Below are 22,982 nucleotides of genomic sequence, written 5' to 3' on the forward strand. Positions count from 1 at the left end.
CGATCCCAGGACCCTGAGATCATGACCTGAGCCGAAGGCAGACGCTTAACGACTGAGCCACCCAGGCGCCCCGGCTAAGATTTTTTTTTTAAATTGAAGTGTAACTGACACGCAGTGTTATATTAGTTTCAGGTGTCCAACATGGTGATTATACATTACGCTCGCTCAGCCACAGTGTAGCTCCCGTCTGTCACCATACAACATTTCTACAATACCATTGACTATATTCCCTGTGCTGTGCCATTCATCCGCTTGACTCACTCATTCCATAACTGGAAGCCTCTCCCTCCCACTCCCCTTCACCCATTTTGCCCATCCCCCACCCCTCCCCTCTGGCAACTATCAGTTTGTCCTCTGTATTTATGGGTCTGTTTCTGCTTTTGTTGTTGTTGTTGTTAAAATGGCCAAGTTTGAATTTGAGACTAGTAAGGTAATATTCAATCGCATATTGTTGACATTCTTTTCCTGTATTTGACATTTTGAAATAAGGGCTAAGAAAATATATTCAGATGGATAGATGGATAGATAGGCGAATGGATGGGTGGATAGATGGATAGATATGTAGACTCCCTGGGACACAGCATAATGAACGTCAGTGGACACAGGCATTCCTTATCAGCTGGTTAAGTGTTGTCAGCATCTATGATGTGACTCTGAAATGATGAGCAACTCTTGGAAAATTCCAAAGTATAACCTTCCCATTACTCACACAGCATTGCATTCTTGGAAAATCCATTGTACATTAAAACTATGCAAAAAATTATATTTTATAGGTAAAGCAGAGTTAGATTCTAGTCTTAGATCATTGTAGTGAAAGCAAGTTTTTCACACAATGAATGTACAGGGACATCTGGAAGTTGGGGGGGGTACAGGGCAATCCTGGGTTACACAGGACCTGTGGAGAGGCTTGTATCCCAAGTGTCAGGAACATTGTCCCCCTAGTCATTGAGACAAACACTCCCTCCACAAAAGTTCCCAGAACGTCCCTGGGGGAGATGTTGCTTCCAGAGACATGCCCTGTTGTAGACGCTGTCCCTGATCCTCTGTTCTAGCTTCATGTCCCACTGGCTAAGGCAGCCTCCACCCAAACCTAGCTTTAGGCTGCCTCGGGGGGTGGGTGGGGGGAGGACTGTGAGGTGCCCGGCCGATGGATTTGGACTTTGAAGCTGCTGGGTCAGCCACCTGGGCCACGCCCATGCCCTGGGGAAGCACCCAGGGTCTGTACCTGCCAGTGCCCACTGGCCTGCAGCCATCCTTGTCCCCCTCCCCACGTGGCCTCTGGGCTCAGAGAGCCACCAGGTTTGGGGATTGGCTTGTACCTGTTTACTCCTGGGCCAGCCTCTCAATCAAGGGGTGCCCTCATCAAGTCCCTTCCCCTCACTGAGACTCAACCTCCTCAGCTTTTATTTTTTTTTATTTTTAATTTTTTTAAATATTTTATTTATTTATTTGACAGAGAGATAGAGAGCACAAGTAGGCAGAGAGAGAGGGAGAAGCAGACTCTCCGCTGAGCAGGGAGCCCAACGTGGCTCGATCCCAGGACCCCGGGATCATGACCCGAGCCAAAGGCAGCCGCTTAACTGACTGAGCCACCCAGGCGCCCCCCTCCCCAGCTTTTAAATGGGGACATCGCCCCCGCTCATGGACGAAAGTTGGGGCTAAGTGAAGGATTCATGTGCCTGGCACACGGTGGGCACACAACTCTTGTTAGTTCCCATCCTCTGTTCACAACTGCCTCCTTCTCTAGTCATTTTGTTTCCCAAAAACCTCAGATAGATGCTTGAGTGCAGGTATAGTCCCACAGTTTCTTAATCTGATCTGTGCCGTTGAATATGACAGCCACTAGTCACACTGAGCTACTGAAATTTAAACTCATTGTAGTGAAATAAAACTAAAGATTCATTTCCTCAGCCATGCTAGCCATGTATCAAGTGCTCAGTAGCCCCGTGGGGCTTACAGCTACCATACTGGACAGTGCAGAGGTAGGCCATTTCCATGATCACAGAAAGTTCTGTCGGACAGCTCTGAGATTATGTTAAAAGGGGAAGTAATAGTCCATAGTCATTTTGTCTGGAACTGTAATTCTCACTTGTAAGCCACTATTCAATTCACTATTTATGTTGGTGCAGTGACAATTCTGCCTAAGTTGCAATTATCTGAACCTAGAACTTGCCGCCGCTGTAGCATAAACACAAAATATATCATGAGTGAGGTTCCTGCCATAATCCCAGTGCATCCCTCTCTACTTAAGAGAAAACTTGAGCTGGGTCCCCATCTATACCACCTGAAGGGGTGGATCCTCAATAAAGAACTAAATGTGAAGGGCAGAATTAAAATAGAACATACAGCAGGATGAATAGCCTTCAAACCTAGGGGTGGGGACAGCTCAAATCAAAACTCAAAAGCCAAATCAGAAGGTCCAAAGCGTTTGGTGAATTGCATTACATCAAAGAAGACATGGGAGCCAGCTGGTGTATCTTGGCTAAATTCTGTCTAAGCCTCCCACAACCCAGCAATTCCTCCCCGGGGTATATTTTCTGGGGGAAGTTTCCACACCCATCTGCAAGGTGGCATGGTGGAGGATGCTCATCAGTGTCACGTGCAGATGCAGGAGCTGGGAGGCCGCTCCAGGGTTGGGTGGGTGTCCGCCTCTGGGATTGGGTGGGAAACTCACCAGAAGGAGAAGCAGGGGACAGACATGCACATAACCAGTGCCCCTGAAACATGCAGCGCCGAGCGAAGAATGCAAGAAACGGAGTGAGGCATAGAGTGCAGTGGCATTATGGAAAGAGAACATAGACACGAAACCACGCGTTTTGCAAGGACACAGCAACACGAAGATACACAGAACTCACACGAGAACGGTTGTCTATAGCTCAGATAGGGAAAGGGGAAGAAAAGGGGGAAAAATCCATTCCTACCCCTGCTCCAGCCCAAGTCTCCCACTCAGGATGCAGAAGTTTCCAAATGTCAGAATAAGTGTTCACCAATGACCAGCACATTATTATTTCACACAGGGGCTGGCAAACTTTTCCCAAAGAGGGCCACGTAGTGAATATTTCGGGCTTAGCAGCCCATGTGGTCACTGTTGCAATGACTCAGTGCTGCTTTTCTGGTGCGAAAGCATACAGAGAGGAATGAACGTGGCTGTGTTCCAATAGAACTTGATTTACGGGTACTGAAATTTGAAGTTCATGAAATTCTTCTGTGTCAGGAATATTGTTCCTTTTTGAGTTTTCCCAACCATTTTTTTTTTAAGTTTTTTTTTTTTTTAATTAATTTATTTGACAGAGAGACAGCACAAGTAGGCAGAGCGGCAGGCAGTGGGAAAGGGAGAAGCAGGCTCTCTGCTGAGCAGGGAGCCCGATGCGGGGCTCGATGCCAGGACCCTGGGATCATGACCTGAGCCGAAGGCAGCCGCTTAACTGACTGAGCCACCCAGGCACCCCTTTCCCAACCATTTTAAAAGGTTAAAATCATAGTTTCTATCAGATACAAAAATAGGCCTAGGGCTAGATTTGGCCCACGGGCCATAGTTTGCGAACCCCTGATTTAACGAACTTTTGCCCCCAGTGGATAGAATTTAGTCCAGGGAAAACATGTTTAATCAGCGTGGTGGACTGAGGTCTCACCTTTGCTCCTAAGGCCAGCCAGCCAGCCCCTTCTGGATTTGCTAAGAGCACTGAATGAGGATATGGAGCGAAGCAACCATCTGGCAGGGGCCAGAAAGCCACACTGAGCAGAGTGCAGTACGCCTGTCTGGGTCAGCAGGAGGGAGGGATGTTGTTTATAGCTGATACGCTAAGGGAGTGGGTGGCTGACGGTCTGTGGGATGCACGTTCACACACAGGTGCAGGCTCATGTGAACTCACTGGTGGCGTCTGATGGCATGGGGCATGAACTGCGGGTGGCAGGAGGGCACCCCAGTAGCCTGCTCCCGGACCGGCTGGGTCTGTCCTGCCTTGCTTTTGGCCCGAGTCTGGCCCTCCAACCTGCCCATTGACTGTGCTGACCCCTGACACCCTCCCAAAGAATTCCCTTCCTGCTTCAGTGAGCCGGTGTTATTTCCTGTTGTTTGCGACATGGACCCCTGGCTGGTATGGCCTTGAGCAACTCATGTCACCCTTCTAAACTTTACCTTTCCAAAAAAAAAAAAAAAGTCTTACTGTGGTGCACACCATGGTTACTGCAGGGTGGACAGAATTTCTAGGAATGACTCAAAGTTCCACACCGTAATTCCTGCAGTTCGTGAATGGGGGGAGGTGTCACTCCCGTGATGGTGTTATGTTATATGGTACAGCTGATCTCAAGGGGGTTATTGTTCCCACCTAGTCACATGAGTCCCTTTAAAAACAGAGAGCTCGGGGCGCCTGGGTGGCTCAGTCGTTGAGCATCTGCCTTCGGCTCAGGTCATGATCCCAGGGTCCTGGGATCGAGTCCCACATCGGGCTCCTTGCTCAGCTTCTCAGCTTCTCCCTCTCCCTCTGTCCCACCTCCTGCTCATGCTCTCTATGTCTCTCTCTCAAAGAAAGAAAGAAAGAATCTTAAAAAACATAAAAATAAATAAAAACAGAGAGCTCCCTTGGCTGGCACAAGAAAGGTCGTCAGGGAGATCTGAAGCATGAGAAGGACTGGGGTCCTTGCTGGCTGGAAGGTGAATGGGGCCATGTGAAGTGGAGTGTGGAGAGTGACCCCAGGGCCTGACAGCCAGCAAGGAAATGGGGATCTCAGTCCTACAACCAAAAGGAACCTAATTCTGCCAATGCCTGAGTTTGGAAACACACCCCGGAGCCTCTATACCTGGCCAATGACACCTTGATTTCAGCCTTGTGAGAGCCCAGGGAGAACCAAGCCAAGCCTTCCTGGACTTCTGGCCTACACAGTGTGAGATCATAAGTGGGTGTTGTTTTAAGCCACTAAGTTTGTGGTAATTTGTTATAATTGCATAGAAACCAAACACAACTGCACAAACAGACACACCCATCTGCCTTCATGGCACACACAACCTCAATTATACTTTCAGGCATACAGTGGTCATGTGCTTCTAGAGAAGAGATCTGATTGGTCTGTGCTGATCATGATGATTCCTTCCCTTTACCAAGGATTAGTTTAGGGATAGGCATGTGATGTGCTTCTGGCCAATGAGAGGGGAGGCGAAGTCTTCCAGGAGGATCTCTGGGAAAAGGGAGGTCCAAGGAAGAAGTTATGTTTCCGTCTGTGGACGTGGCAGTGATAACTGAGGCCATGGCAGTTATATTGTGACCATGAGGGATTTGCTGACAGGCCAAGATGACAAACTGAGGAAGACAGTGTGGGAAGATGAAGAACTGTATCCTTGCATGGGCACCTGGGTGGCTCAGTTGGTTAAGCCTCTGACTCTTGATTTTGGCTCATAAGGTCATGACCTCAGGGTCCTAAGATTGAGCCCTGCATTGGGCTCTGAGCTCAGCAGGGAGTCTGCTTAAGATTCTCTCCCTCTCCCTCTGCCCTTCCCCACCACTCTCTCTCTCTCTCTCAAATAAATAAATCTTAAAAGAAAAAAAAAAAAAGAACTATATCCTTGCAGACATCACTGAGCTGCGAAGAACCTGTTTTCCCCTGGATTTCTCATCCATGATCATCAGTGTCCTTAAGATTTAAGCTGTTTGGAGTTGGGTTTTCTTTTCTTTTCTTTTCTTTTTTTTTTAAGATTTTATTTATTTATTTGAGAGAGAGCACAAGAGGTGGGGAGGGGCAGAGGGAGAAACGGACTCCCCACTGAGCAAGGAGCCCCATGTGGGGCTTGATCCCAGGACCCTGAGATCATGACCTGAGCCGAAGGCAGACGCTTAACCGACTGAGTCACCCGGGGCGCCCCTGGACTTGGGTTTTCTGTTTCCTGCAGCCTAAAGAGTTATTACTGAAAATGGCTCACAGCGCTGCTTGGGGGTTAAATGAGGTCGTGTACGTGAAGTCCTTAGCACAGTGCCTCATGCCCAGCAGGTGCCCAGAAATGCCGGCCTTGTCCTTAGTGCTGCTCCCCTCTGCCTCCGCCCTGGGGTGAGTCACTGTGGGGGGTGAGCTGGAGGAGCGGGGCCAGGGGGGAGTATCGATCGGTGTCTCTGTCTGTAGCCGTAGCGTTGTCTCAAGAGCTTTCTCGCAAGGAAGTGGCTTCTATGGTTGGGGGGCTGGCTCAGCCAGGGTGAAATCCAGAGGAGGGGGAGGTCACAGGCAGGCTGGGCACAGGCAGAACCCCTTCTCTTTTTCAGGGGAGTCCTCAGTCTTGCTTTAAAGGCCTTTCAAATGACAAAATCGGGCCCACCCAGATTATCCAGGATACTCCCCCTCACTGCAAGTCAGCTGATTATGGACTTAAATAACATTTGCAAAATGCCTTCACAGCAAGTGTAGATTCATGTTTGGACAACTTGAGGCTGTCACTGAGTGACACATTGAGGTGACACATCAGAAGACCATCACCATGTCTCCCCCCACACACACACCTCCCCCCATAACCCCCGGCTCAGCTTTCTCTAGAATGGATGGACAGTGTCACTTGCGTTTGCTTCTCTTTCTGCTTTCAGCCACCCAAGCCACTCAGGCACTCTGTGAGCTTTGGGAAGCTGCAGGGCGGACAGGACACCCAGAGCCTGGCCAGGGCCCGCTGAGGGGCGGCGGCTGCCAGGCAGCCGGCCAGGCCCCGGAGCCCGCCCTGGAGGGCCTGGGGGCTTGAGCACCATGCTTCCTTTGCTGCGTGGCGTTTCCTGAGCGAAGCCTCCTCGCAGGAAAAGGAGACTCGCATGTGAAAACAAGAGAACAACAGTAGGAAGAAGAGCTTGAGAGGGGGGCCGTGGAGGGCGAGCTGAAAATAAATCATGAAGAGGGGAGTGTGGGCCAGTCCTCAGGGGCCTCCAGGCCTGGGAAGTGCTCTCCATGGCCCCTCATCTCTGGCTCCCACTTGCCTTTACTGGGGTGGGGGGCAGGTGCAAGGGGACCCATTGGTCTCCAGAGGCGTCTGCCAGCCTGGCTGCTAATTTCATTCTGTGATTCATCGGACAGACGCATTACTGAGCCTGCTGTTGCCCTGGGTGTGAGAGATACTGCACTTAGCAGCAGAACAGCCCTGACCTCATGGAATTTACCTTCCCCTGGGGGACGCAGACATGAATGAAGTCATCACAAAAATACATTAAGGACGGAAAAGGCCAGGGGCTGTGAGAGATGGCAGGGGCGCAGACTTGATGGGGCTGAGGCCTCTGGAAAAGTGAGCCCTGGCGGAGGAGACCGGCAGTATGGACATGAGTTAGGCGGGGCAGGCCCGACAGCGGGCAGGAACTGAAGGCCCGAGGAGCAGTGGGTCGCTGTGGCCAGAGCGGTGTGCACAGCGGGCAGAGTGGAAGACGCCGGGGCCGGATCCGTGGGCTGCGGCCAGATCACTCAGGGCCACGATGGTTACTGCGAGGAGGCCAATGTTTATTCTAAGGGCAACAGGAAGCTACGAGGTTAGATGTGGGTTTAGAAAAGCTCCCTCCCACCCCAGGCCACTTTGTGGCCGGTGGACTGGTGGGGAGCTAGGGACAGCCATCACATCCGGGCTGGTGCTGGCGCCCAGCGGGTGGCGGGGGCGGCTGGAGGGGGGCAGGCAGGTTGGAGACTTGGCAGGGACTCAGAGGGGTTGGCTCTGAGATCCCAGCGCAAATGTTACCTCCTCAAGGAAGCCTCCTGCCGTGAACTGAATTCATATGGAGTCCTCACCCCCCAGCACCTCAGAAAGTGACTGTATTTGGAGACAGGGTCTTTACAAAGGTGATCAAGTTCAAATGAGGTCACTGGGGTGGCCCTAATTCAATCTGACTCGTGTCTTTATAAGAAGAAGACATTCATTAGGACACAGACGCACAGCAGGAGGACTATGTGAGGACACAGGGAGCGGACAGCCATCTGCACGGCCAGGCGGGAGGCCGGAACACAGTCTCCCACAGAGCCTCCAGAAGGATCCACCCCACCTGACCCCTGGCTCCGGGACTTCCGGCCTCCAGAACTGTGAGACACCCATGTCTGTTTAAGCCAGCCAGCCCGTGGTGTTCGTCATGCAGCCAGGCTGACTGATACACTTAGTGCCACAGTCAAGCAGCCTCCCCGACCTCACCCAGCCGTCACTGCTCCTGTTTACTGCCACCCACTCGTTGACTGTCTCCCCCAGCCAGGAGGTCAGTCCCATGAGGGCAGAGACTTCGTCTTGGTCATGGCGGCCAGCACAGCATCAGCGCTCTCTGGGCATGCAACAAAATTTGGGTGAATGAAGAAAAGTCAGAAGTTATTTCTGACAGAAATTGTGACGCGACCAAGTGAAGAATCTCTGTCTCCCACCCTTACTGGGTCTCTCACTGCTGTTGGCCCCAAGCTTCTCCAAGTCACCTCAGCCCTCTCAGGAGAAGTGTCCCCTCCATCCCTCATTCAGAGCAGACAATGGGAAACCCCATATGTTTCTGACGGTCCATGCACCTGACAGTCAGGAGGAAACCCTCATCCTTCCTGGGCTTGGCCCTCTGCTGGGCTCAGTGGCAGCAGGGACAGTAAAGTGGGGCACTGGGTGCCATCGCTGCCCACAAGAAGCTCCCAGTCTACGGAGAGTCCACCCTCCTCCCTTACGCCATGTGACACAGGCCTGGTCAATCACAGAAACTGGTCCAGAGTAGTTACATGACCCCCACCTGGGCCAATCAGCACATTCCTTGTCCCTGGTGTCCATGATTGATTCAAGGATGGGCATAATCATATCAGGATAATCAAAGCTAATCTAAGGATTTTGTTGGAACTACTGGAAAAGAAAAGCTCTTTCTCTTGGGGATGATTGGGAGCATGGGAACTCATCCTGTGTTGGCAGCTGTCTGCTCCCATATAGGAAGAATGTCTGAATGTGGAGCCAACTAGAGGAAAGCAGAGATAAGAGATAGAGAGATTCCATGTGTCATTGTTTGGGCTCCTAAATCCAGCCATGCCTGAAGCCATACTCTCAACCTTATGAGTAGATAATGCCCCCCCCCAGGTTTATTTACTTATTTTGAGAAAGAGGTGAGAGGGGGAGGGGGAGAGGGAGGAAGAATTTCCAGCAGACTCCCCACTGAGTGCAGAGCCTGACACAGGGCTCTATCTCAGGACCCTGACCGAGATCATGACCTGAGCTGAAACCAAGAGTCAGATGCTCAACTGACTGAGCCACCCAGACACACCAGTGCTCCCCCCCTTTAAAATATAAGGCAGTTTGGGTTTAGTTTCAGTCATTAGCAACAAGTTTCCAATATAATACAGATCTCCCTCTACCTTCAAAAAAGCATGCATTTATTTCTCACCATTTCCCCTACACAAGAGCACCTTGATTATCTGTACCCCAGGTCATCCCATCAGAACATTCTGGAGACCATGGTGCCCACTCCCTCATGTGCTCCAGGGTTTCTCTGGCTTGGGTCTCAGGCAGAAGCCATCTCTACCACCCAAAACTCGAGGCCAGGCGATGTCAGAATCCTGGCCCTGGAGCAGCAAGGCATGGCAGGCCTCCACCCAGGCACTGGCCTCTTCTTCCAGTGTTTCCTTGTGGGTAGGCAGCACATTCTTATGTGGATGGGCCCACCCTAGACGAGGGGAACTATCCACATGTACCAGGGCCTCTGACTCTCTGGAACATCACTGCACTACACTACACAACAAACTGCCAAAAAATTTCCAACATCTGGCTCTGAGGCCCAAACATCCGCTTTTTCGTTTCCCCTTTGCTTGGTGCCATGTTACAGCGTTTATACTTCTTTTGCTTCCAGAAAGGAAATTCATGGGCTGGACATTTGCTGGTTTTGTCTGACCTGTGTCCTTCCGTCTCCTGGCAACAGCCCTCTTGTCGCTTTGAGGAGCGGCCCCGCCCCCATCTCTCCCAGACTGCAGGGTGGCGGGTGTGCTCTGGCCATGGCCAGATGGCGTATGCCAGCACCCTGGCCTCAGGCATCCCAGCACTGGGGCTGTCACCCAGGCTGGGTCAGCCGCACTCTTCCCTGGGACTTTATGCACAGGTGCTGGAAAGCAGTAGATTGGGTCACCGAATTTGAAAAGTGATGAATCTGGGGTCACTGCAGCCCTGTTCCCCACCATGTGGAGCACGAGTGAGGAAAGCCAGGTGGGGACAAGCAGAGATATAGGATGCATGGAATGTGCCAGTGGCATGGGGCTTTCAGCCTGCTCCAGAGTGTGGAGCGGACACATGAATGTTCCTCTCAGGTGAGAAGGCCCCCCCACACTAGAGGGCCAACCCCTGACATTGACATCCGTGAGTGCTAAGTATGTGCCAGGCACGATGTGAAGTGCTTTTTAGATCCTGTTTAATTCTTACCTCATGATCTAGGCACTAAAATTAACCCCATTTTCCAGATGAGGAAACTAAGGCACAAACAGGTCGAATCAGAGTTTCTCAAGAAGTGTCAAGGCACCAAAGAAAAGAGACAGCATATCGAGGTAAGTGGACAAGGTGGGTCATGGCCAAAGGCGACTGGTCCAGCACCTCAGGCTGCCCTGGGTCCTATGTGGCTGGCTCTGACCTGGGGACCCTGGTCCACTTGGAACCCATCTGCATGCCTCAGGCCACCCACCCGGCGTGGAACAGGACAAGCTGGGACTTGAAAGCTGGGGATCTCAGAGCCCAGCCCCTAATCTAACCACAGAGACATGGGAACTTCAGCTTGTTCCAAACCACCCAAGGGAAGCAGCACAGACAGCCTTAGACTCCGGTACACTCGAGGGCTGTGCCCTCTCCTACTGGGTGACCTTGGGCAGATCACTGTCCCTCTGTGGGCTCCAGCTTCCTCTCCTAAGGACACATCTGCAGCATGCATTAGCTGGTACCATCCAGATCCATCTCCCTGGTAGGGGCACAAAGCCCCAGACCCTGGGCTGTCAGCCAAAAGTGTGGGCTGAGCTCTGTTCTCAGAGAAATCCGGCTGGGGGCATGCATTTGAATGAAGGTAGATGTCCCTGGGAGATACTGTTGATCAAAGAACGCCACAGTTCCTCTGCCTTGCTGTCTCCATTCTTGGGGCTGAAAAGGCCTCCCCCATTCTCCGGGCCTTTCTGCCTCTCTGTGACCCCGCTCTGGCCATGGTGTTCACATAGACATCCACTAGTGGTTTCTGGGCAGGTTTTGCTTTTCTGGATAGAAAAGAACAAGATGTCCCCCTTCCTTCCACCTTCAATAGGGTTGTGGAGTCCACATGTCTGAAGGAACACTGTGAAGACTCATGAGAGCCACTTCCGGACTTCTAGGCGAGGAGAGGACAAGGAACCCCAATGTATTCAAACCACTGTTAGGTGAGTTCTCGGCAGCTTGCAGCTGAAAACATCCCTACCTGACAAACCCACCACTAGGGACAACTTCCTGGCTGCCCGCAGAATGGCACCCTTACACAGGGGTGGTGTGACGGCCTGCAATGCCGGGCCAGAGTGCATCACCTGCGGACGATGTGGCAAGAGGCGTCAGGGAAGCCGTACGATATCGTACCTGGAGCTTGAATCTAGATCCAGGTGGTGTGGTTTGCTAAGGACGGCTTTGCAAACTCTGGCTGCAATTTCAGAGGGAGGTAGCTAGGGGAGAAAAGGTTTGGTGACCCCCCTCCACCCCTGCCACCGACTCAAGGCTTCACGTGCTCTGGCAGGACCCCGACCAGTCGGGAGAATCCACACTCACGGGACACTGCCCACCCTCCTCGGGCTGTGCCCGGTGGTATCCTTTGCTGAAATGGGCTCCTTTGAGTTTGTCGCTGTAAACGCAACCCGTGTAAGATTCGTGAAGCAGAATGCTCATGTCCTCTGACCTCTGAGGTCTGAGCTCTCCATCTATTCCATGCTTTTCTAGCATGTCCGCAATTATATTGGAGTGCCGTGTTAATACCCAATGTTAACACAGATGTGAAATTCAGATGTGTCTGCTCTACCCAGTTCCCTAACCCACCGTGAGGTGAGAATATCAAGACTTGTTCTGGGTCCCGTTGCTGGCTCCTCTACCCAGAGGCAAGTCCTCCTTGTCAGTGAAACACCGTATCTGGCTCTAAAGTCTGTTTCAGCCCGCAAATCCTAAGGTTCCATCCTTGCAGAAGGCTCTGTCTTGGAATAGATAACAGCAGGCCCGAGGCTCCCCCCAGCTCCTGGCAAGGCCTCCAGGTATGGGGCTGCTGGTCTATCCCTTCTCAGGTGCTGGAGGTCAGGCCCTGCGTCTTCTCTCTCCGGACCCAGATACAGCCTCCTCACCTGCCTCCTTGCCTCTAGTCGTCCCTCCTGCCTGATCTGTCCTCCACACACAGCCAGAGGGGTCTCCGTGAAGCTCAAATCTGATTACTTTTCTCCTTGCATAGCCCTTCTCTGTCTCCCTTGTTGTCTGGGGTAAAGGCCTCATGTTCAGCCTGGTACTCAGATCCTTCGCCACCCCCTGCCTGCCTTCCAGCTTCCGCGCCTGCCACTTTCCACTTCAAACCCTCCACCACAGTAAGCCTTTCTGTTCCCAGGAGGCACCAGGGCCCTTCACATCTCTAAGCCCTTGTATTCACTGCAACCTGCATTTGCAATGCCTGAGAAAACTCCTACTCATCCTTCAACACCCAGCTTGGATGATGGCATTCCCCCAAGAGATGTCCTGACCCCTAGCCAGTCATTTATGCCACCTCTGTGCTTGTCTACACTCTGCAACTTTGTTAGTGTCCTGTCTACAATCGGCTGAGACTGTCCATTGTTTGCTGGGGGTCTCCAGAGACGGAAGGCTCTCTAGGGGCCGGACTCCGTGAATAGTAACAATACCAACCACCACCACCATTACCATTGATGAGGGATCAATAATAATAATTTCTAATATTTATTAAGCATTTTCTCAGTGCTAAGCACTATTCTAGGTGCTTTATATGTATTAGCATTCTGAATCTTCAAATACCCTAGGAAGTGGATTAGTAATATTCTCCTCACCCCCATTTTACAGATGAGGAAACCGAAGCTCACAAAATGAGAATAACTTGCTGCAGGTCACACTCCCAGAGCTGTACTTCCAGCTACTGCACTCCACCGTCTGCCCATGTCTCACTGGATATTCACCCCCAGACCCAGAAGAACAGAACCCCACGCCTACTTTGTGAATGAGGAGACAGGGGCTCACAGACAGAAAGGGAAGGGCTCAAAGCCCCACAGGAACTATGTGGAAAAACTGGGATTCCAAAGCAGGTAAGGCTGGGCCTCCTGAGTCTGGGCCCCGACCTGCCACGCCCATCTCCGTGGGGGAGGGGTCCCAGGCCAGAGCGTGCAGCCGGTGCCTGGCCAGCTGCCCCTCTGTGAGCCCCGGGTATGATCCCTGAGAGAAAGGCCTCAGTTCCCACCAGCGGCCACCCACACACCTGCTTCCAAAACTAATGGAATCCGTGACCAGATGCCTCCCAGCTCCAGATGGTGCTCCATGCCCCACTGCCCCGCCTCTGCCTGTCTGCTTCCCTCCCTCCCCTGACCTGCTGACTTTGCCCCCCCTTCCCCAAGGTCAGGCTGGGCTGCTGCAATGGGGCAGAAGAAAGGAGGTGTCCCTCCGATGGCCTCATCTTTGTGTCCCCTCCACAGTGGCCTCCTTGGTGGCTGGCCAAATGAGCTGTCCTCCTACCCGCACCCCCCCCCAAGCCTTTTCATCTTTCTATTCCAGACAACAAAGCCACGGAGGCCAGGCGGAGGCCCCTCCTCCCTGCTCCAGCTGAGCTTGGTTTTTCAGTCTCCTTTTATGTGAGTTTGAGCCCAGCCCCTGCCCAGGGGTGTTGGCCCCAGGCTGCCTGCCCAGGTGTCCTGAAGGCCCAGCTGCCCCTCAGCGCAAAGCCAAGGCAGGCGCAGCAGGCAAATGGCCAAGACACCGGGGCTTCGAGAGAAGGTGGAGATGCCCACAAACCCCCAGTCGCCGGAGTCAAGGGCAGATCCTCCAGGAGCACCACTCCTCCTCAAGCAGGATCTGTCCACTGGACCACTCACTCAGGGCTCACCTTGTGCTGGAGTCCCACATGCCCACACCTTCCTCATCAAGACATGTTTGGGGTCAGTGTCCACCTGCATGCTCAAGCGTCCATTCATTCGCCATCTTGGGAGCCCGGGGCTGGGTGCTGGCCTAAAGAAATGCCACACGGGCTACCTTGGTGAGGGTGCAGAGTACCCCTAGCCACCCTAAAGCGTTCAGCAACCTGGAAAAGCCAACTTTGAGACAAGCCTGTTCTGCGTCTAACCAGGCTTTCTCCTGGGGCCTCCACCATCCAGGAAGGCTCCAGCTGCCACAGGTGGCCTGTTTTTAGAGACAAGAAAAGGGATTTGGGCCACAAGCTCCAGAGAGAGGCAAGGGTGGGGGGCGTGTGCTGTTTAACACACATGGGCTATGCTCCCTTTGATTCTCCTGGGAAGAGCTCAGTCCTAGAGTTCAATGGGGCTGGCTGTGGCTCCAGCAGGGGGTATGTGACCAAGGTTTTCACCAATCAGAATATCAAATTGTCTTGGCCCCCCTGATGCGTTCAGGGATGAACATGTGTCCAAGTTGGTTCAATAATTTCCAGTTCCAGGAATTCCATGGGATGGCTCAGATGAGAGATGATCTTTCTACCAGACTTGGAGCTTTGAAGAGGTAAGCACCCCAAAGGCTACCAGGGGAGAGAACTTGCCTGAGAGCAAAGCAGAGCTTCTATATTCTGGTGACATTGTTGAGTACCTGGATCCAGCCATGCCTGAAGCTGGCTGGCTACCCTTTCCAGGAGACACTTTTTTTTTTTTTTAAAGATTTTATTTATTTATTTGACAGAGAGAGACACAGTGAGAGAGGGAACACAAGCAGGGGGAGTGGGAGAGGGAGAAGCAGGCTTCCCGTAGAGCAGGGAGCCCGATGCGGGGCTCGATCCCAGGACCCTGGGATCATGACCTGAGCCAAAGGCAGATGCTTAACGACTGAGCCACTCAGGCGCCCCGACACTTTTTTTTTTTTTAACCCAAGTCAGTTAGAGGCAGGCTTTCAGGCACTCATCTAAGAGAGATGGCTAATAGGAAGAAAGAGAAAACAGAGAAGAGAAAGGTGAAGAGTGACTGGGTATAATTTGGGAGAAGTAACAGTGAAACACCCTTGTTAGATGTGGGGTCAAATGACATCTCATGAATCGTGATGTCAAATATTTATATAAAACTATCATTGTAATGTAATCTGTACACTCCCCCCCAAATCGTCAGTAAGGTCTACTGGGCTCAAAAATATGTTGGGAAGAGAGACTATTTTGTGGGATTGGAAGAAGAATCTGAGTCTCTCCTCTGAGATGTGGTGTGACCAGCTGTGGGAAGTGAGAGCTTAGAGGCTATGATGGAACAGGTAATCCTTCCTGGCTGATTGGGCTGGGTCAGGTGAGCCCCTGGGTTTTGGCCTGAAGAGCGCTTTGATTCCTGGAATACTTCTATATGATCCGGGACTCCCACAGCTGGGGCCCCTCTGCACCCAGCACATTTGTGTCCTAACATGCGTGTTCATGACCTGCTCCCCTCAGGCCCCAGAAGAGCTTCTGAGGGCAATGGACATGTCTGTGCCGTTCCTGGTTACCCGAGGTATCCACTTTCTCCATAGAAGCTGCATAGGAAATGTGGAACTAATAAGTGAGCATCCCTAATTGCTTAAATATTTACTCTCCATTCTCTTAGGTTCCTGGCCAGGATGGTGCATTGAGGTGCTAGGGGAGGTTCCCTTTCCATGTACAAATACATAGAAGTACTGGATAAAATATAACCATTTAAAAGAATACAGAGCCAAGGGGCGTGTGGGTGGCTCAGTCGGTTAAGCATCTGCCTTCGGCTCAGGTCATGATCCCAGGGTTTCTGGGATCCAGCCCCGTTTCAGGCTCCCTGCTCAGTGGGGAGCCTGCTACTCCCTCTCCTGCTCCCCCTGTTTGTGCTCTCTTCTCTTACTCTCTTGCTTTCTCTCAAATAAATAAATAAAATCTAAAAAAAAAAAAAAAAAGAAAAGAATGCAGAGGCAAGGTTAAGAACAAGAAGGAGAGATCAGATCTCCAGCTTGCATGGGATGCAGGAGATGGACCTGAAATGCCCACTGAGGGGTCAGGACTGGGGTTCTAATGCCCAATGGGGATAGCTACTGAAGACCTCGCCTGGTGAGTTCATACAAGGAGGCTCCTGCATGAAGCTAGGGGCCCTCCAGAGGCTGTCTCATCCAGGAGCAGAGGTGAGAAGAACCCTACTTACTAGTCTTGGGATGGTGTCCCCAGATTGGAGCTCAATTTCTCCTGACCTATGTAGTTATGAAACTTCAAGCCAAGAAATGAAATTAGAAACTGGCCCAGAATCAGGCCCTGGTGGGACAGCTCTGGACGGAACTCCACAACCTTGGTGATGGGTGGATTCTCCACGATCGTGGCTTCTGCCAAAGAGGGGCTCACTGTCAACGATCACAATAACACAGCGAGAACTTGTCATTATCACAGAAAGAGCAGAGATAAAACACCAGGGAAAGCTCAGATGTTGTGGTAATCCCAAAGAGACTGGAAAAGAAGGATGTTTAAATGAGAAAGAGATGAAGGACTGGAGAGAACCCACAACACAAGGACTGAGCAGGATGGGAAAGAACGTGCAGTTTTGAAAAAGAAATACATGGAAGTCCGGGAAATGAGCAAGGGAGTCATTGAGATATCATTTTAGGGCGACAGTAGAGAAGAGGAGAGGACATTTATTTGGAGTTGGGAGACTCACCAGGTGCTGAAACAGCCAAGTGTTGGTTAGGAGACCACCCCCATGGCTCTATTTCCTCATTTGAAAAAAGGTGGCATAATACCAGCCTCCGAGTGTTATGAGAAGATCAGAGTGGGTCAGTTTCTGTGATAGCCCTGGAAAAGTGTGAGTCGGGTCATGCATGCTAACCAAATGGCTTCAAGCTGTCATTCGCAGGAGGGATTTCAGTCATTGGCACTGTTTTCCCCCCAGAGATACATCTGCAGAACACCTGGAGGCACTCGAGAGTGACGTCACTTAAGAGGGGGTGCTGGGGCTCTAGTCTTTGGGGTATGGTGCTCCTTCCATCCCGCAGTACCTCTACACTGCAGGCCCAATGGGTCTGGCCACGGAGGGAGGAGGTTCAGCTTAACAAGCAGGGGACATCTGAGTTCCAGCCCCCCTGCAGGCTCTGAAAGGCCCTGCAGATGTTTGGGGCGAGGAGTGGCGGGTGGGGGGAGTCCAGGAGGACTTGTGCACGTTGCCAGGCTGGCCTGGGGTATGTGGCTTTGGGCTGTTCGGGCTGGGGTTTGGATCCTAGCTTGTCACTTGCTGTGCTACACCGTCAAGTTGCTTCCTCTCTGGCCTTGGTTTTCTCATCTGTGAAGTGCAGATGATAATTAATACCTTTCTCTTAGGCCAGTTGAGGGGCTCATTTGAACGAATGTGGGGAAAGTGTCCGGCATCACGCCTGGTACACAGGTGATGCTCAATGCATGTCCTTGGCTGTTCTATGCCCTCCCCTTTCCTTTCTTCAAAGGAGAGCTTTGGGGCAAGTCAGCCCACAGACTCTGCCCATAGAAAGCAGGCAGAGGAGAGGTCTGCCTCCTGGGGCTGGGCATGGGTTAGGGGGCATGTTTGTATAGGGACAGGAAAACAAGCAGCAGAGCCATCTCCTAATCACCATGACCTCCACACCATGTCACTCACTCTCTGGCCCTCAGTTTTCTCCTTCACTGGACATCTCCTTGGAGACTCTGCAATAACTGCTCCTCTTTTTCCTCACCAAGAGAACCCAATTATGTTTGGGGCATCAATATGGCCAGATCCTCCTGCAGACAGGAGCAGCCACGTGACATGGTTCTGGCCCAGGAGATGGAGGTGCAAATTCTGATGGGGTGTAGGGGTATCTCTCCCTGAACACAAAGGCAAAGCTCACTTGAAGAAAGTCTTCCCCACCCTCAACCTTGCCCGTCCTCCTCATGCCTGAACAGCAGACATGAGGCCTGCAGCTACGGCAGCCATCCTGTAACTGCGTGTCAACAGCAAAGGGTAAGGTGGAAAGAAAGAAAGAACACAGGCTGTAGGGGCAGGCCGACCTTACTTTTCCACTTCCTGGCTGGGTGGCCTCGGGTGCGTTACTTCACTTCTCAGAGCCTCACTTCCCACCGTCTGTAAAATGGGGATAACACCTCTACCTCGCACAGTTCTTGTGAGGATTAAATGGTGCCATGGATACAAATCCACCTTTTCTACTGTAAAGGGCTATCCAGATGTTCGTAGTGGCTCTTACATCATGCTGTAGAGGACAGTTCCTTTAGGGTAAAACAAAGAAGAGACCCTTTATTTCTCCTCTTGGAGAAAGTTCCAAGGCTGGCCCCGGGCCCCAAGCCAGCCAGTCCAGCTCTTGAGCCGATCAGCTATGCAAACAGGAAGTGGCTATCCAAACATTTGGAGATGCAGGAGGCTGGCCCAGAATGGGCCTCTTCAGGGAGGCCTCTCTCCACATTGTGCCTTCTCATCTCCCAGCTGTGAGCACCTCCAAAGTCAAGGAGGGAGGTCCCTCCTCTAAGGGGCTAGGTTCAAAGCCTCCCCTTCTGGTTGCCCTGCCCACCAGCCTGGGCCAGGCCACCTTCCTTGCCAGCTGGAGGATGGCAACAGCCCCTCTGTGGGCTCCCCACTGTCTCTTGCTCTTCCCTCTCCTCCCACCTCTTTGTCACAACTGTAGCCAGGGCAATTTTTTTTGAAATGCAAATCAGTTCTTGTCACCCTCTTGCTGAAAACTTCCATGTTCTCTTTGAGGGAAAGATTGAAGTTCCTGACACAAGCCTCCAGGCCCTGGATGGCCTGGCCTCTGCCTGTCTCTCCAGTTTTCCTCCTCCAGCCACCCTGGCCTCCTTTTAGTTTCTGGAATGTGCCAAGGTCCCTGCTGTCTCAGGGCTTTGCCTGTAGTGTTCCCATTTTCTAGAACACTCTCACCTTCTCCCCTCCTCCTCTCCCTGGCCCATCTTGCCACCTAACATCCTATTCTCAGCTCTCAGCTCAAGTGTCACCTCAGGGGCTGGCTGAGGCTGCAGCAAGCATGACGAAGGTCCTGCTCTGCCCCCCACAACATTCATCCAGCCTGTTGCCATTCATCTAGTCACATGCTGATCTCACACGCTCAGTAGGGGCTACTCAGGGCAGGGATTTCAGGTTGCCTTGTTCCCAGTCACATCCCTGCTACCTGGCATGGCCTCTGTATGGAGCCGGTGCCCAGTAAATGTGGAAGTCAGGCAGGCGGGCGTGCCTTATGATTCAAAACGGAGATGGAGCTGTTTACTGAGCACCTACTGTGTGCCAGGTGGGACCTCGCGACCTCTTCACAGCTGCCCTGGCAGGCAGGGGCTAGAGTCCCTGTGTTCTACCAAAAGGGGAAACAGAAGCTCCAAGAGGGGCAGTGACTTGCCCAAGGTCACACATCTGGCAGAGGCCCTGCTAGGATTTGACACTCCGTTCCATGCCCAGCTTCCTGCCTGGTGGAGCTAGCACCAGGATCATTGCACATCTGTTTCCTCATCTGTAGAATGGGGATGAGGCGGGACCTCCCTCACAGGGCTGTTGTGAGGATTCAGTCGGTTAGGCCACTCAAGTGCTTCGCTCAGAGCCTGGCACACATTAAGCGCTCAGCGACTGTGAGCTATCATCATCATGGTTATCGTGTTGGTCAAAGAAATAAAAATAACTACATCCTCTTGGGACCCACGAAAGGGCAAGTGGAAGGTCTTCGTGGGTGAAAAGGCACATGAATGGATGCGTGGGTGGAGAGCAAGCGAATGAGGGAATGAAAGACCGAAGACATGGAAGAACAGCCGAGCCAACGGAGGGATCCACGCACGAACGTGTGAACGAACAGAGGAACACGAGAACGAGCGTGTGTGCGGGGAGGATGCACCCCTGAGGTCTGGGAGACCCGGGGCTGACTTGGGGCGCCCGGGCCGCGTCCTCCCCGCCCCCCCCCCCCCCCCCCCCCCCCCCCCCCCGCCCCCGCTCACCTGTAGCGCCGCAGCTCGCCCTCCAGCCGCCGCACCCAGCGCTGCAGGCCGGGCACCTGTCGCGCCAGCGCCTCGAGCTCGCGCACGCGGCCCAGGCTGCGCAGCACCGCCTCCCGGGCCTCCTCGGCGCGCCGCCGCACCTCGGCCTGGCCCTGGCGCAGCCGCCCCGCGCGGGCCTCGGCCGCCGCCAGAGCGCCCCGCGCCTGCCGCAGCTCCCGCGCCGCCGCCTCGGGCCCGCCGCGCCCCGCCTCCTGCGCGCCCGCCTGGCTCTTCCAGAGGCCGACCTGCGGGGACAGGGCCGCGGGGACCGCGGTGAGCGCCTCGCGTCGGCCACCCGCCACGACCACGGCCACCGTGCCCGCGCCGCCGCGGAGCTCCCACGGTGCACGCTTATTGCGCGCACTGCCTACCGCTCCCAGGCTGGTCGGAGCTCGTTTAATCCTCGCAACAGCCCAAATGAGGCAGGAGCTCTAATGATCCCCTTTTTCCTGGGTGAGGGAAACTGAGCCACAATGCCCAGTATTCTCATCTTTGCGCGGTACCAATAATTCCCGAACTTCACGACTCTTCTCTTCTTCAGTGACTCCTCCGATCCCTAGACTCGAGGAACAATCTAAGCGTCTCAAAAAGGCGTTTCTGGACCTCCCCGGTGTCTGGTCAATAGACTCTTCTTGAGGGTGGGGTTTTTGTCTGTCTTGTTTACCGCTGTGTCCCCGACGCCTTAACCAGGTCTGGCACACAGTAGGTGCTCAACAAATACCTGGAGAATGAATGATCCTGGACCACCTTGCTGCGCACCATGGGAGTCATTTCCCACTCTCACCCTTTGCTTCTCTTGTGCCCCTAGGCCGCCAGCCCTTGCCTGTCCATAGCTATGACCCCTGAAAGCGGCACCCTGCCACTCCTCCGCATACGCAGCCTGCCCTCTGCCGCTCAGGGCTGGTGCCTGAGCAATGGGCAGAGTGGGGCTAATGCAAGTCAGCTCCCTCCTGACCTATGGTCCCTTGGGGCAGAGGCTCTTCTCTTCCTCCTCCCACCCCCATCGCCCTTGGCTGAGCACAGTGCTTGAGCACAGTGCTTAAGTGTTTGTTGACTGAATCCCAGATGCTTGGGCTCTGTCCATATCTCACTCAGTGCTTCCTTCTCAACATCCTAGAGGTCTGGCCCTGAAGGGGTTCGGTGGCCAGTGACTGCCTGATGAACAGTGACACTATCTATTTAGCACCTGGCCCTGGCCCTGAGAGAGGCCCATAAATACTTGCTGAATGACCCAATGAGCCGCCAGTCTACCCATTAGGCAGGAAGCTCCTTAAGGGTGGGGACAGGGCCTTTTTCACCCTTTATCTCCTAACCCACCCTTCAGCCCCAGCCTGGCACCACAGAGAGCTCAAGACGCCTGCTGAATGACTCAATGTGCGAGACGGCCCAGGTTTCCTGGGAGAGTTCAACTACTGGGTTAGAAGAGGCAAGACGACATAGTGAGGGTGGGGGGACGGCGTGGGATGGTGATCCGGGTGGGACAGGGGTTTTAGAGGTGGAATGGGTGGGGGGGCTGGAGTGGGTTGAATGCAATGGGGGTGGGATTGGGGGAGGACGCAAGTGAGCCGAAGTGGGGTGGGGCTGCCCTCTCTTCCCCCTTCCACTTCCTCAGCGGGTCCCGGGCTGCTCAAACGACCCCCGCCCGCCTCCAGTCACGGCCGCCCCCCTCCCTCCGCGCCGGCGCGCACCTGCAGCGCTAGACAGCGCGCGTCACTGCTCTGCAGCGCGGCACGCAGGTCCTCCACCAGCTCGCGCAGGCTGCTGTTCTCCTCCTCCAACCGCGCCAGGCGCTCGCCGTCCCGGCCGCCGTCGGGGCCGCCGTCCGGGGCGGGCGTGCGGGGCGGCCGGCGGCGGCGGCGCGGGCGGCGCAGGCGGATCTGCGTCTCGATGTGCTCGCTTAGAGCGCCGCGGGGCAGCCGGGGCCCTGCGCGGGTGCCGAAGTAGCCGCAGAGGCGCGCGTGGAACTGGCGGAAGGTGAGCTCGGGCGGCTCCGCGCGCAGCGCCAGGCGCGCCTCCTCTTCGGCATCCGCGTCCCCGTCGGTGGCCACCCCAGCGGCCGTGTCGCCAGCGGTCGCATCCCCCGGGTTCGTGTCTCGGGCGGCCGCATCCCCGGAGGCCTCCCCGGCGGCGGCCCCCTCGGCGCGCAGCCCCAGCACGGCGCAGAGAGCGCGGAAGTCAGCGCGGGGCAGGCGGCCGGCGCCGCGGCAGTCCAGGTGGTGGAAGACCTCTTGCAGGTACTGGTCCAGGCCGGTGGCCAGCACCACGATCTCGTTCTCCACGCCGCGGTCCAGCCCGTAGTGGTGCGCCAGGGCGCTCAGCAGCCACTGGGTGCGCCGCGCGGGTCGCCGGTACGGGTCACCCGCCGCGCCCTCCATGCCGGCCTCCCGGCCCGGGCCGCTCAGCTGCATCGCTGCGGCGCGTCGCTCCTCCGGTCCCTCCGCCCCGCCACTTCCAGGGGCGGCCCCAGAGTTCTTCGAAAGGAGGGGCTTAGCGGTCGCGGTCTGGTTGGAGCGGCGCGGAGGGCCGTGTCCAGCAGCTGCGCTGGCTTGGCCGGGCGTCTGTGTTTACTCGGGTTGGTTAGGAGAAGGCTGGGGTAGGGGGCCCGGTCCCTCTCTGTCTCGCTTCTATGGGTGACCCCAGCTCTCTTCTCTCCTCGTCACTCCAGGGGCTTCCCTGGCGTCTCCTTTTCCCTTCCCACTCCCGGCTCTGTCGGCTTTCAACTCCCGCACCCTCTGTCCCACCCACCCTGCGCTGAGAGTTGGCCCCAGGACCGGCGCGAGGCGTGGGCGCAGGATAGGAAGCCGGGGAGAGAGGGAGGGTAGCTGCCTGGTCTTGTTGCTGGGGGTGTGTCCCCCAAGCCCACGTGTCATTCCACCCCTTCTCCGGAAAGTCTTCCGAGGGTAGCCCCGGGAGCTGGCT

At 54.2% G+C, this 22,982-nt stretch overlaps 1 protein-coding gene across 2 annotated transcripts in view; it reads right to left on the minus strand.

Moving 5' to 3' along the window:
* Positions 1-22,520, minus strand: part of EFCC1 (EF-hand and coiled-coil domain containing 1) — a 42,788-nt gene extending 20,268 nt beyond the window's left edge. Inside the window, exons 1-2 of one of the 2 annotated variants that reach the window (XM_034996760.1) lie at positions 21,752-22,520; positions 20,025-20,308 (exon numbers count right to left, since the gene is read on the minus strand). In XM_034996760.1, the coding sequence (XP_034852651.1) occupies positions 20,025-20,308; positions 21,752-22,471 (1,004 nt within the window). In that variant the 5' untranslated portion in view covers positions 22,472-22,520. The remainder of the gene's footprint in view (positions 1-20,024; positions 20,309-21,751) is intronic. The other variant, XM_034996759.1, reaches the window with a different exon arrangement.
* Positions 22,521-22,982: the final 462 nt, after the last annotated feature.

Source organism: Mirounga leonina, unplaced genomic scaffold (genome assembly GCF_011800145.1).
Source record: "Mirounga leonina isolate KUSES-001 unplaced genomic scaffold, KU_Mleo_1.0 Mir_94, whole genome shotgun sequence".
Classification (NCBI taxonomy): domain Eukaryota; kingdom Metazoa; phylum Chordata; class Mammalia; order Carnivora; family Phocidae; genus Mirounga; species Mirounga leonina.